The 12,792-nt window shown below is 36.0% G+C and overlaps 2 protein-coding genes across 2 annotated transcripts; one reads left to right on the top strand and one right to left on the bottom strand.

Annotated features, from left to right (window-relative positions):
• The first annotated feature begins 2,525 nt into the window (after nucleotides 1–2,525).
• Nucleotides 2,526–8,060, top strand: TTLL3A (Tubulin tyrosine ligase-like 3A). The gene is made up of 3 exons (XM_073966656.1): nucleotides 2,526–4,239; nucleotides 6,280–6,795; nucleotides 6,950–8,060. The coding sequence occupies exons 1-3, from the start codon at nucleotides 2,646–2,648 to the stop codon at nucleotides 7,927–7,929; spliced, it is 3,090 nt and encodes a 1,029-aa protein (XP_073822757.1). The 5' UTR covers nucleotides 2,526–2,645; the 3' UTR covers nucleotides 7,930–8,060.
• Nucleotides 8,061–10,063: 2,003 nt separating this feature from the next.
• On the bottom strand, nucleotides 10,064–12,381 carry TTLL3B (Tubulin tyrosine ligase-like 3B). The gene is made up of 3 exons (XM_073966657.1): nucleotides 11,103–12,381; nucleotides 10,269–11,035; nucleotides 10,064–10,208 (listed from the first exon to the last, which is right to left on the bottom strand). The coding sequence occupies exons 1-3, from the start codon at nucleotides 12,154–12,156 to the stop codon at nucleotides 10,089–10,091; spliced, it is 1,941 nt and encodes a 646-aa protein (XP_073822758.1). The 5' UTR covers nucleotides 12,157–12,381; the 3' UTR covers nucleotides 10,064–10,088.
• Nucleotides 12,382–12,792: the final 411 nt, after the last annotated feature.

The following is a 12,792-nucleotide window of genomic DNA, read 5'->3' as shown; positions in this document are numbered from 1 at the left end:
AAAAACGTTTACCATCGTGTAAAGTATGGACCAATTCGGTCACTCCCTTCAAGAGTTACCCTATGAACAAATTTTCCGAACATTTTTGAACTTTTGTGGGGGAGGTACCTGAAGGAGTGGACCGATATGCCTTATCTTCAAACTTAAACTATGTTTGGACAAAATATTACTAAGGCCAAATTTTGGAGCGAATCGGCAGATCCGTTCTAGAGTTATCTTGCGCTCCAACCACCTCACACGGTGTCATAGGGGTTTTTTGCAACTTGCAGGCTATTTTCTCAGGAAGTATGGACTTGCCCCTAATGAAACTTGTACCGTCGTATGGAGGGCAGTAAATACAAGTTGCTAAAACAAAAATCAGAGCGATTCGAGAGATGGCCCTAAACTGAACTTTTCCGAAATTTTGTGTGGGAGGTACCCGAAGGAGTGGGCCGATTGAGTCTATATTGAAACATTATCTAAGTCTGGTACACATTTTACGATGGGCAAAGTATGGATCAAATCGGTTACTCCCTTCAAGAGTTATCGTGGCACAAATTTTCCGAACATTTTCGAACTTTTGTGGGGCAGGTTACGGGAACTTAAACTACGGGAACTTCGAACTTAAACTAAGTTTGGGCAAAACATTACGAAAGCCAAAATTTGAACCGAATCGGTTCATCCGTTCGACAGTTATCGTGCGCTCCAGCCAGCCAGACAGACGGACGGACATTGCTCAATCGACTCCAAATTGTCTGAAACACATTTCGTCCAAACATACTTGGGGTCTAAAACCATTATTTCGATGAGGCACATTTTGCCCGTATGAAAGTGTATACCCTCGTTAGCATAAATGCTGAGGGTATAAAAAGGTGGTAAGATCGGTTAAATAGTTGTTTAGTCTCTCACAGATGTCATCAGGATAGGTACCCGACGACAGGATCGTGCAATCATCCGCATACGTTACGATCTCGATGCCGTCTGGAGAGGGGCGGAATACATATTTCTCGAATGGAAAAAGGTGGTAAAATCGGTTAAATAGGAGTTCAGTCTCTCACAGATGTCATCAGGGTAGGTACCTGACGCCAGGATCGTACAATCATCCGCATACGTTACGATTTCAATTCCGTCTGGAGGGGGGCGGAATACAGGAAAGGTAGAGGTTAAACAGTTCCGGAGATATCACCCCTCCTTGGGGAACTCTCTGTTTCACTCTACGGGGCTTGGATTTCTTGTTCCTGAATTCCACATACGACTGGCGACCACACATATAGTTGACTATCCAACGTTTCAGCGTGTCCTCAAACAGCGTGGGTGTCTGACTGTATCAAAGGTTTTTGATAAGTCAAGCGCCACCATCATTGTCCTTGACAAATATGTGTGGTAATGGCGTGCAGCGCAGTTATCGTGCTTTGCTCCTTACGGAATCCATGCTTATGATCGACAACTTGATAGCTATTTCCGATATTGGGGAGGCTCAAGGGTCTTTGTTACGGGCGACAAAAGTGAAATCGGTCTGTACGATTCACTTTTGCTGCCATCCTTACCGGGCTTCCGTAGTGGGCCCATTTTCCAGATTTCGGGAACAATGAGGGTGGATAGCGACAAGTTGAGAACTTTAGTGAGACACTCCACTCCCGGCTCATCCAACTGCTTCAGCATTACTATGGAGATTCCATCAGGGCCCAACGCTTTGGATGATTTAGTGTTTCTGATGGCATTGGCAACATCATCATCCATTGTAAACTGTGGTGGTTCCTCCTCGGCCGGAAGAGATGTGATGCGACGTAATACTCTTCTCTTCGCCCTGTCACTCTGGGGGTGCTCGACAAACTGGCAGGTATTAATAAACGCATTATTACAAAAATCCATCAAAAATTCACAATATTTCATTTAAATTTCTGTTTTTTATTTTGTGTTTTCAATTACAAAAACTTTTTTGACAGCTTGCAGTACATAAGCTGGGCTGATGCGGGTACCTGTATGATTGTACTTTTAGGTAATTAATAAAATAAATACTTAATTAAACACAAACTTTTAGCAAGAAACCTGAAAATAGTCACAAAAATAGGGATAATCTCATTTTGCAATATTTAGCATGTAGAAGATTTGTGGTGGAAATAAAATTCTGAATTAAGGTGCGGCAGAACAAGTAGTAGGTGCGCCTTGTAGTTACTCATTAAATGTTTCTTCCAGATCATATTTTCAAATTTAAAATCATAACTTTTCCCAATGTCCTATGCATTTAACGACTAATTAGGAAATATTATTGTGATGATCTTTTGATCTTTCCTTTACCCTAATATATCAATGTGTGAACTTATATTTAAACCTTGATAGTTTCCTTTTAGGCTGTTTTTAGACTTTGGTTTATTTTTATGTTTACAATTATTTACTTAGTGCAAACTTCAAACACAAACATTCAAACATAACAGCAACAAAAACAACACACACACACACAACAACTTTAGCAGTAACAACACCGAAACGAATTGAAAGCTACCTTTGAAAGTAAAACGAATTGGTAAATTTATTGAATTAGTTATCTGTACAACGTTTGCCTGTTCGTTACGCGAACGCGAAAAAATTGCAATTTCGCTACACAACCGCGTCGTGTTTTGAGTGTCTTTCGTGCCTGTGTGTGCGTGCGCTTGTGTGTGGGAAATATGTTAAAGACAGTCGTCAATGAACAATCCTCATTATTAGAAGAACATAAAACAAATGTTGAGGTAGGCTTGGTGGAAGTCAATAAAGAAAACAGTGGAAATAATTCGGAAGTAATCAAAATTGGAACAGCGGAGGAAAACGAAAATCAAAAGCAAATCAATTCACATGATTGTTGTCAAGAAAATGTTGTTACCGCTGGAGTTGGCGGTGGCGGTGGTGGTGATGGTTCGACAAAACAGTCAAACATTAAACCAATCAAATCAAGCAAAAGGGAAAAACTGAAAACAATATTTAATGATGAAACCAACAACAACAAAACATATTCAAAAACTCAACTGGAAGCAATACCCAAGCTTTGCAAATCCAAATCAGAACGACAATTTAATCAAAAGAATACCGAAATCCTGGTAACAGATGCCATACGCAAACTTACCAAAAAATCTGTGACAACCACAAAAGATAAACAACAACCGTCCAATGATGGCCCGCCACTTGCCTCACATGGTAGTGTGATAATTGATAAACAGGTCTCTGTGTCGGGACCATTTAAAAAAGTCAAATGTATTTACACCATTCTAAACAATGACCAAATCAATGCCTTACGTCGCCATGCCCAGGATGCAGTGAAGCAAAATAAAATCTTTACCATACGCGGTAACTACAACTCGGTGCGTCATGCCTTGAAATCGCGTGGTTGGGTTGAAAAACTTGAATACCACAGGAAATCTGTTTTCATACCCACATCTCAAATCAATGCTTGCGATTTATCACAAGTTCTACCCAAAAGGCGGACAGGCGAAACTCAGCGACAATTCATCGCCAAAGTCGAACGAAATATCATGTCCCGTTATATAGAACATGTTTCCTGCGATCTACTTTGGACACCCCACAAAGAAAAGGCCGATTATATGGAACAATCAAAGAACCCCAATATGCTGATCAATAAATTTAATCGGGCGCCATTTACCAACAAGGAAAATCTCAACACCTTCCTAAGGGATATTCCAGCTTTCTATGAAGAAGGTGTGGTGGAGAGCCGCTTTCCACGTTGTTACAATGTTTGGTCTCCCGAAGAACTGGGTGAATTTATAGAACATTTTAAGTTGACCGCTTGCATAGCCTTTGTACGTTGGCTGGTGGAAAAATATCAGGCTGGTGGTTTCGATGTTGTGTTCTCAGCCACCGGCAAAGTGCCATTTACGTGCATAGAATTTGCCTATAAACGTTGCCATGAATTTCTTGACAGCTGTCTGCATAATGACATCGATTGTGAAGATCCCAACATTTGGGAACATGATTGGGATGCATTTCTAAATCATCACTATCAGCTCACACATGAGGGCTATAAAATCGTTGCTGATCCCCAGAAAATTGTGGAAAATTTGATAGTAAAGGGTGCCCAACTATTGGATAGCATTGTACCCTATTGGCCACAATACTCTATAGATGGTTATCAGAATTTGTGGATAATAAAACCGGCAAACAAGTGCCGAGGACGTGGCATACTCTTGAGTAACAATCTTAAGAAAATTGTTAATATTGTTAATCCGCCGATTGCCTCCAAAAGTCGTTATGTGGTGCAGAAGTATATGGGTATGTTTGTTTGTTTGTTCGCTTAAGGGAGGGGGACACTAATGGGGATGGGATGTAGTAAAAAAATGGGGGTATTTTTCAACATACATTTTAGACATACTATTACGTATTTAAAACTATACCATTTTCACGTTTATTCGAGGAATATAAGTTGTGATTTGATTATTTCATTTGAAATTCAAGTAAAATTTGAGAATTCTAATTTAATTTTAAATTATTTCATTTGTAATTTGAGAACTACAATTGAATTTCGAATTATTTAATTTGTAATTTGGGAATTTCAATTGAAATTTAAATTTTTTCTTTTTTATTTTTGCCTTATTAAGGCGAAGGCCATTTATAGTGATATTTAATTAATTCTCTTTCGAGTTGAGCTGTAATTCGAAATATTCCTTTTGTAATTCGATTTTTTCGATTTGTAATTTCAAATTCGAATTATTACATTTTAAATTTGAGGTATTTCATTTGTAATTTGAGACTTTTTATTTGTAATTCGAAAAATTCATTATAAAACCTATGCGACTAAAAATGTTGTAATGTTTTTGTTTTAAATTTCAAATGAAAAAATTAAGTTACAAATTAAATAATTCGAATTGCAATTGGAAAAATTCGTTTGTGAAGATGGTGTAGATTTATACAGATACACCATTTTCATATGTTATTGGAATAATTTCAGTTGTAATTGGAAACGTTTCACTTGTTATTTAAAAATCCCAATAAAATTCAATTCCCAAATAAAATTCATTCAATTGAAATTCTAATTATTTCATTTATATTTTGAATTTTTCATTTGTAATTCGAATTAATTCAATTTTAATTCGAATTTTTCCATTTGTAATTTGAAAATTTTCCATTTGTAATTTGAAATATTCCATTTGTATTTCGGTTTTTTCCATTTGTAATTCGATTTGTTTTCATATGAAATGCGAATTATTCCATTTGTAATTCGAAACATTTAATTGTAAATTTTAATTGTAAAAATGTTGTATTTTTTGTTTCGAATTTCGAATGGAATAATTCGAATTACAAATTAAAAAATTTAATAACAAATTGAATAATTAGAATTACAAATGGAAAAATTCGAATTACAAATGAAATAATTCGAATTAAATAATTGAATTTCTATTGAAATTCCCAAATCACAAATGAAATAAATAATTCGAAATTCAATTGGAATTCTCAAATTACAAGTGATCAAATGTAATAATTCCAATTTCAATTATAATTCTCAAATAAAAAATGAAATAATTCTAAATTCAATTAGAATTATCAACTTACAAGTGAAATGTTTCGAATTATAACTGAAGCTATTCAAAACGTTTCACTTGTACTTTGAGAATTCCAATTGAATTACGAATTATTTCATTTAAAACTTGGAATTTTTTATTTGTACTTCGATTTTGTTTTCATTTGAATTGCAATACTTTATAACGAATCGATTTTATGCGGATTTTGCGGCCATTCAGTAACCATTCTCCAACCAATACACGTCACTAAATATCATCGCAATCAGGACAAACAAGCCGGTTGGGTAGGCTTAGATTAAACTTGTCTTAAATGTCAATTTTAAATTGAAATTCTATATCGAAATAATTAATCAACACTTAAATCTGGCAATAGAGAAAAAATATCCTAATAAGTAGAATTTTCGACATTTACACCTTTCTGCCACTAATACAACTAAAACAAATCCTATTTAGACCCGTCCCCGGACAGCATAGCATGTTAAGAATAACAAATACAAAAAGAAACTAGTGCAGAAAAATCAGAACATTAAACAAAAGACCTACTTTTTTATTATAACTGAGAAATTGAATGCCATGAACGCTCTCTTTTTCATACAACGTGACTGACATCTTCATACGTCATATTCCAGAAGAAACTAACACAACAAAAAATTTAATGTCCGGAAACGGAGCATGCAACATGAAAATATAACAACAACAGGTTGTTGACATGCAAAAACAAAACCTAAATTCCTTTTAGCTGCCTTGCGCATGGCCGCTCATTAAATTATTAAATCTCTGTCTCTCTTTGCAGAACGTCCTTTGATTATACATCAAACGAAATTTGATATACGTCAATGGTTTCTCATCTCCAGCATTAACCCATTAATGATTTGGATGTACAAGGAATGCTATCTGCGTTTCAGTTCACAAGAATACACCCTAACGAATCACCACGAGTCGGTGCACTTGACCAATCATGCCATACAAAAGAAATACACCAACAATGGCAAACGTGACAAACGCTTACCCAGTGAAAATATGTGGGATTCATATTCATTTCAAGCTTATTTACGACAAATTGGAAAGCAAGAAGTGTGGTTGGAGCGTATATATCCAGGAATGCGAAAGGCCATCGTGGCAGCCATTCTCGTGTCACAGGATCACATGGAACGTACACCCAACACATTTGAATTGTTTGGTGCAGATTTTATGATATGTGAAAATTTCTATCCATGGTTAATTGAAATTAATTCAAATCCCGATTTGGGAGCAACAACAAGTGTTACGGCACGCATGTGTCCTCAGTGTTTGGAAGATGTTATAAAGGGTAAATAAAAATCCAAAAATATTGAGTAATAATAAAAGTTATGGAGAGTTGGAAATTAGTTATAGAATCGCACTACCGACACTATGCATTCAAGCGATAGTTTAATAATATTTATGCTCCTATAACTACATTTCTTCTTCGTTTTTTTTTACAGTTGTTATCGATCGTCGCAACGATTTCAAAGCCGATGTAGGTAATTTTGAATTAATATATCGCCAGGTGATACCACCTACACCTGCCTATATGGGTTTAAATCTCATAGTCAAGGGAAAACAAATATCCAGTCGTGGCAGTAGTCACAATCACAGTTATGGCAGCTATTATCGAAAGGAAAAGTCGTTGCAAACAAGTCAAATCTATAAACACCGAACCACACTGGCTATGGCAAATTCCTCACAGGCACATAAGCCGATGCCAGCGTATAATGCCACTGAATACATTGAGAAATGTCTAAATGTTGAAATAGCAAACAACAGTCCACGGAGTGCAACCATACCCAGCTTGATAGGTTTAACGGCAACAGAGAGAAAACTTTTACCCTGTTCTTCTCCAGTAACTGTGGATAATCGTAGTAGATCTTTTGCAAATTTGGCTGCAAGTGCAGCAAAACGTCTGCCATCCACTAAAACACCTAGCACCACTAATCCCATATGTGATGTTTATTCCACCTTAAAAAGACATCGTAGTTGTGGACCCAGACTAAATACCCATTGTGGTGGAAATAGCAATGCCTGTAAAGATGTTCAAAAATCGAAATTTTTTGTTGCAAGTTATAATCAACAAAAGGCCATTAATTCATCACGCAGTGCAGGACGTTTAAAAACCAATCACTTGGATGCCCCACCCCTCAGTATTAGCAAATCTGCAGATAACATTAAGGAATTGTGCAATAGTCCACTCAAGAGAAATGTTAAAATGAATAAAAGTCTTAGTCCCTTATTGCCTGGATGTCGTAGCCTTAAGACACGACTGCAGGGTATTGCTTGCAAGGGCAAGAAACAAACGGAACCAAATGCATCGACAATACATGCCATTGGTAGGGGTATAACAAGCTGGAATAGCAAAAGAAAACCTATCATTTCAAAATCATCGACAGCACCTGCACCTTCCATAACGATGAAACACGTGGAATGATGGAGGTGGAGAAAATGACACTGCCACTTAATGATCGTAAATTTGTTATACTTTTATGCATTTTTATGTAGTTGTGATTATTGTTAAATTGCTTAATAAAATAGTGGTGAAATTACGCCAATAAAAAAAAATTATTCTTGAATTAATTCTCTTTCGAGTTGAGCTGTTATGACCTAAGAGGTACATTGAAAAATTAGGAATAAACCGAAGCCTCACACATTCAACCATTATGCACCATTATGCTACGTTTCACGGGTGGTTAGACCGATCATCAGGCATATTAGAAAGCTATTTTAGTGGGTGGACGACGACTAAGCTTGGAAACTAGCATTTATACCACAAATCATTCGTAAATTTTATATTCGAATTATTTATTTTAATGTTAGTTATTTAATTCCAAACCTTTCATATATGGTAGAACAAACCAGGTAAAGTAAATACTACAACAAATACAACTCAACAACAACCACATAGAAATTTGTTTTTGTTTGTAAACGTTAGTGTCATCGTACATGTAAACAAAATAAGGAAATGTCTACAAATTATTGGAATTTAAAAAACTAACAATTTTTAACATTTGATTGAATATTTTGAAAAGCATGAATGAAAACTCGTTAGATTTTCGATTTGAATGTTTCCTTCCATATCATTCCACTAAATGCACAATTTTTCGCAGAAAGTAGAATTCTTGCAGAAATGTTTGGGGTCGCTGGTAATTCATTGAAAAAATAGAAGCTGTTTCAATCGTTTGCTTTTGAAAACAAAAAAGCACATGTTTATTAGGGCTTTATTCTTTTTAAGTTTAACAAAATACCACACATATTAACAAATGTTGTACCGCCTCCATAAGCGGTGTTATAGTGTGCGGCACGTCGTTCAGACTTGGAGGAGGATACATGTGATTGCTACCAAGAAGTCTTTATGGGAAATAGTTTTTTTTCTGAGCGATATATTTTTTTCCTTAAAAAATGTATATCCCAAATATACATCGAAAATGTAAACAAATATACAAAATGTCGTACGGAATTTGACACTAACATTACAGATCAGTTCAGTCAGCTGGGTATTGCTGCTACCTTTTCTTGTTCTACCATGCCTTTCCTATAGTCCGACTTGTCTGGTAACCCTATTTTTAGAAGCTTTATTACAAATACTAAATGGCAGCTTTTTTCCACCTTTATTTATATTTGTCCTTCTGTATCCGAAGATTTGATCATCAATATTTGTCATCGGAATCTTTGACAAGTTGATGGTGGCTTAGAACGCTAAGACGACGGCAGCCGTGTCACTTGGTTGTCGGAGTCCCAGGTTCGAATCCCAGCCTGGCTCATGCTGAAATCATTTTTTGTTTTGCCTTATTAAGGCGAAGGTAATTTTTACAGTGATATTTGAATTAATTCTCTTTCGAGTTGAACTGTTATGACCTAAGAGGTACATTGAAAAATTAGGTATACACCGAAACCCCACACATTCAACCATTACGCTACGTTTCACGGGTGGTTAGACCGATCATCAGGCATATTAGAATGTTATTTTAGTGTGTGGATTCGAAAATTGTATATTCGAATTATTTATGAAGCAATCATCTTACTACTTTCTACTGCTAAAGCAGACCTTTTGCTAGTTTATCATTAAAAGGAGGAAGGGAACAGTTTTTCGCAAAAAAAGAAGGTGCAATAGGTTTTATACGGTTTCGACGTATGTAGTATACGTCGGAAATGTATGTGCACGGAGTTTAAAGAGGAAAATGCTATGGCGTGGTAGGCGTAGAAATATCAATCTCATATGACGCGAGCACTGTATGAGCTACAAACTGACTATCAAATAATCAATGCTGCATGAATAGATGAAGGTGCTATAGCTCTAAAGGATTTTTTAATAAAACCTGACAGTGACATTTTCGTCTGCAAAAACAGCCGTCTAATTTAAGGCACCTAAGTAATATCATTTCATAGTGGGTGTCAAAAAATTGATATAGTGTATATTATCATCCACCATGGGCTCTTTGATTATACTGAAAGTATAAATGGAATAAATCTCTTTTCACCTTTCAGCCTTCAAAAAGTCTGTGTCTATTGTCGTCCTTGTTAATAGATACAAATCACATCGATATGATAACAAAAATTGCACTTACCCAAATGCTGCGCTAAAGGTAATTTTTACTTTGGCATTGTGTAACGTAGCGCTAATGCTTCCTTTGCCGCTGTTTTCAATGCATTTCCGACATTTTTTGCTATGCTGATCTTTGATTTCTTGCTTTGAACTAAGAGAGATGGTGGCTAGAGTTTTTAAAAAATGATTAGCATATTCACTCTTTACTCCGTATGCAATCTACCCACCTTTTGATTTCGGACTTCTTCTTTGTTGGTAGACTTGGAAGCCGCCATTTCATTTTTCTTTCCCTTTCGAAAGATTTTCAATTTACATGGCATTTTAGCTCTTGGACACAATTCCATAGATTTCCCTTGAACATTAAATGTCTCAACTGCATCGGGATCTGTCTGTTTATAGTTATAACTTATTTCATAGACTTTCAGGAAAAGACCTGACGAGGCTCTACTGTTGCGAGATAAATCCACTACAACTTTTATGCAATCCTCCATGACCATGGGGCATATTCTGGCTGTTACCTCTGTTGATGCTGACAGATCAGGTGTAGAGTTGATTTCTATTAAAATCGGTGTATATTGCTCATCGAGCATAAAATCACAGCCATATAGTTCGAAACAATTCTCGCAAAGATTTGTCTCATCCAAACTAGCCAAGACGACTGCAGTTAGATTTTCACGAAATCCTGTAAACACCATGTTTTCCCAAACATCTTCGGCTATGTTTTGAGCTTTCATGTAGGCTTTGAATTGTTCCAAGCACCACATATTATTCTTCGGCAGTCGGGGATCCCGTGTGGCTTTATTTTTGTATTTCTTTTGCACCGAATTATTAGTCAGATGTACCGATTCACGTAAATCGTCAATACAATACTCTTGGGAGCTGAAGCGTAAATAACAGTCACGATAAAGCCATATTTGAATCTTGGAGTCCCGTATAAAAAGCAGCATGTATTGCCTTATATCAAATTTCGTATTATATATGAGCAGTGGTTGTTCTGTTAGGATAATGTGAAATAAAAGTCAAGGAACCGTGGTATACACATGTGTTTAAAAATCACTTACCAATGTATTTTTGCACAATATATCGACGATTGAGATGACTGGCAGCCCAACGCAATATATCCTCCAAATTATTTCGTATCACTATACCCAAACCACGACTTTGGTATCCCGGTTTCAAAATCCATAAATTTGTACAACCATCCCATCTATAATCTGGATGTTTTTCTACAATCTTTTTTAACAAAACCTCCGCCTTGCGCACACATGTCATTAGCTCGCGATAGGGCCATTTTACTTTCTGGGAGAAATTAATCACCTTATGGGAACTTGATAAAAATTCCTCCCACTCTTTGTCGTTAGCTTCTTTTTGTTGATTCAAATCATCAATGTTTTCATGCTCTTCAATATACCACTGAATCTGTTGTATTGCAAAGTCAACTATTTGAGGAGATATTGTGCCATTCTCAAAATCAATAATTAGCTCTGGTTCATCTTTATTTTTTATCAGATATTGCAATAAACTTCGACACTGTGTCTGCTGGAAGTCTTTTATAAATTCCGTTTGCTCTTCCTCATTGCCTCCCAGACGAAAGAAACGTGGATACAACATGCCCGACACACCTTCTTGACCAAACCATTGCTCTGCTTGTTCGGCACAAGTAATGAGGCCTACCTTTGTCGAAAAATCAAAACCATGTCCACGGCGAACTCGATTGCGATAGGGTTTTACATCAACATATAAATCCCGTTGGGCTTTTGGTTGCCAAACAAAAAATGCCGGGAAATGATTAATGATTTTACTAATAGCAACGGTCTCATATTCATTACCACGCTTAGCGTTTTGCAAAAGAATTTCTTCGGGCAAACTTTGCAATTTCGTATAACGGTTTGGTGTGAGCTTTTCCAACCAACCCCTTTTTAGTAAGGCACGTCGTATTGTAGTGTAATTCCCAAATACTGTGAAAATACGACGATTCTTATACGCCTCGATTACTCTTGAACGATATATACCGGCTAAAGTTTTTGTTTGAAGAGCAACGGCATCAGTTTTATCCGATTTCTCTATTGCCTTCTTTATTTGTAGTGGAGAAGGAATGTAGGCCACTAAAGACATGTTTGTATCACTAGATTTTTATCCAAAAAAAATGATTACTCTTCGAAATTTGTGATGATGTGATAGGGGATATTTCTATTCTTCTTCTGGTGATCGGTTATTTCTTGTTTTCCAAATAATTATTTAATGTGTGCTTCATTACTTTCCATACAATTAGGTAGCCATAACAATAAATGATCAGAAACTCGGGAAACTGCTAATTTTGAAAATATTGCAAGCCAAAATTGTTTTGTTAATAAATTGAAATTCTTTGTCAAGTTTGTTTCAAAAATTATCAAAATTCAAATAACCTTACTTTCTAAGTTATGTTGCAAAGTATAGGTAGGTATGTTATTGTGGCATAACACAAACATTTTCGTGATCCAAAAGACTGTGCGAATAACGCAAAGAAGCCCTCCTTAGATAATCTCTAATTAGAAAGACAATTTCTGTTGACGTTTTATTTGTTCTTTTTGTCTTTCTTTCCAGATAAGAATCCATCCATCTACCTACCAATGTTAGTTGTGTGAGTTCATTTTCTTTTCTGTAGCCTATGAATATGATTTAATTTGAATTATCTAATATGAATATTAGTCTTACATTTCTAGCAACTTAACCTTGTTCAAATTCGATTCCCAACAAGATGCTTCATGTTTT

This window comes from Musca autumnalis, unplaced genomic scaffold, assembly GCF_047663935.1.
Source record: "Musca autumnalis isolate F117 unplaced genomic scaffold, ASM4766393v1 scaffold_2, whole genome shotgun sequence".
NCBI classification, from domain to species: domain Eukaryota; kingdom Metazoa; phylum Arthropoda; class Insecta; order Diptera; family Muscidae; genus Musca; species Musca autumnalis.
The sequence above is the reverse complement of the archived record's forward strand: the minus strand, read 5'-3'. Positions and strand labels throughout refer to the sequence as shown.

Excerpts from the sequence above, each read along its gene's own strand:
- TTLL3A (XM_073966656.1), top strand. The coding sequence starts at position 2,646 with ATGTTAAAGACAGTCGTCAATGAACAATCCTCATTATTAGAAGAACAT. Across the intron at positions 4,240-6,279 it reads TGTGGTGCAGAAGTATATGG|AACGTCCTTTGATTATACAT; the intron begins GTATGTTTGTTT and ends CTCTCTTTGCAG. Across the intron at positions 6,796-6,949 it reads TTTGGAAGATGTTATAAAGG|TTGTTATCGATCGTCGCAAC; the intron begins GTAAATAAAAAT and ends TTTTTTTTACAG.
- TTLL3B (XM_073966657.1), bottom strand. The coding sequence starts at position 12,156 with ATGTCTTTAGTGGCCTACATTCCTTCTCCACTACAAATAAAGAAGGCA. Across the intron at positions 11,036-11,102 it reads TATTGTGCAAAAATACATTG|AACAACCACTGCTCATATAT; the intron begins GTAAGTGATTTT and ends TTATCCTAACAG. Across the intron at positions 10,209-10,268 it reads AAGAAGTCCGAAATCAAAAG|CCACCATCTCTCTTAGTTCA; the intron begins GTGGGTAGATTG and ends TAAAAACTCTAG.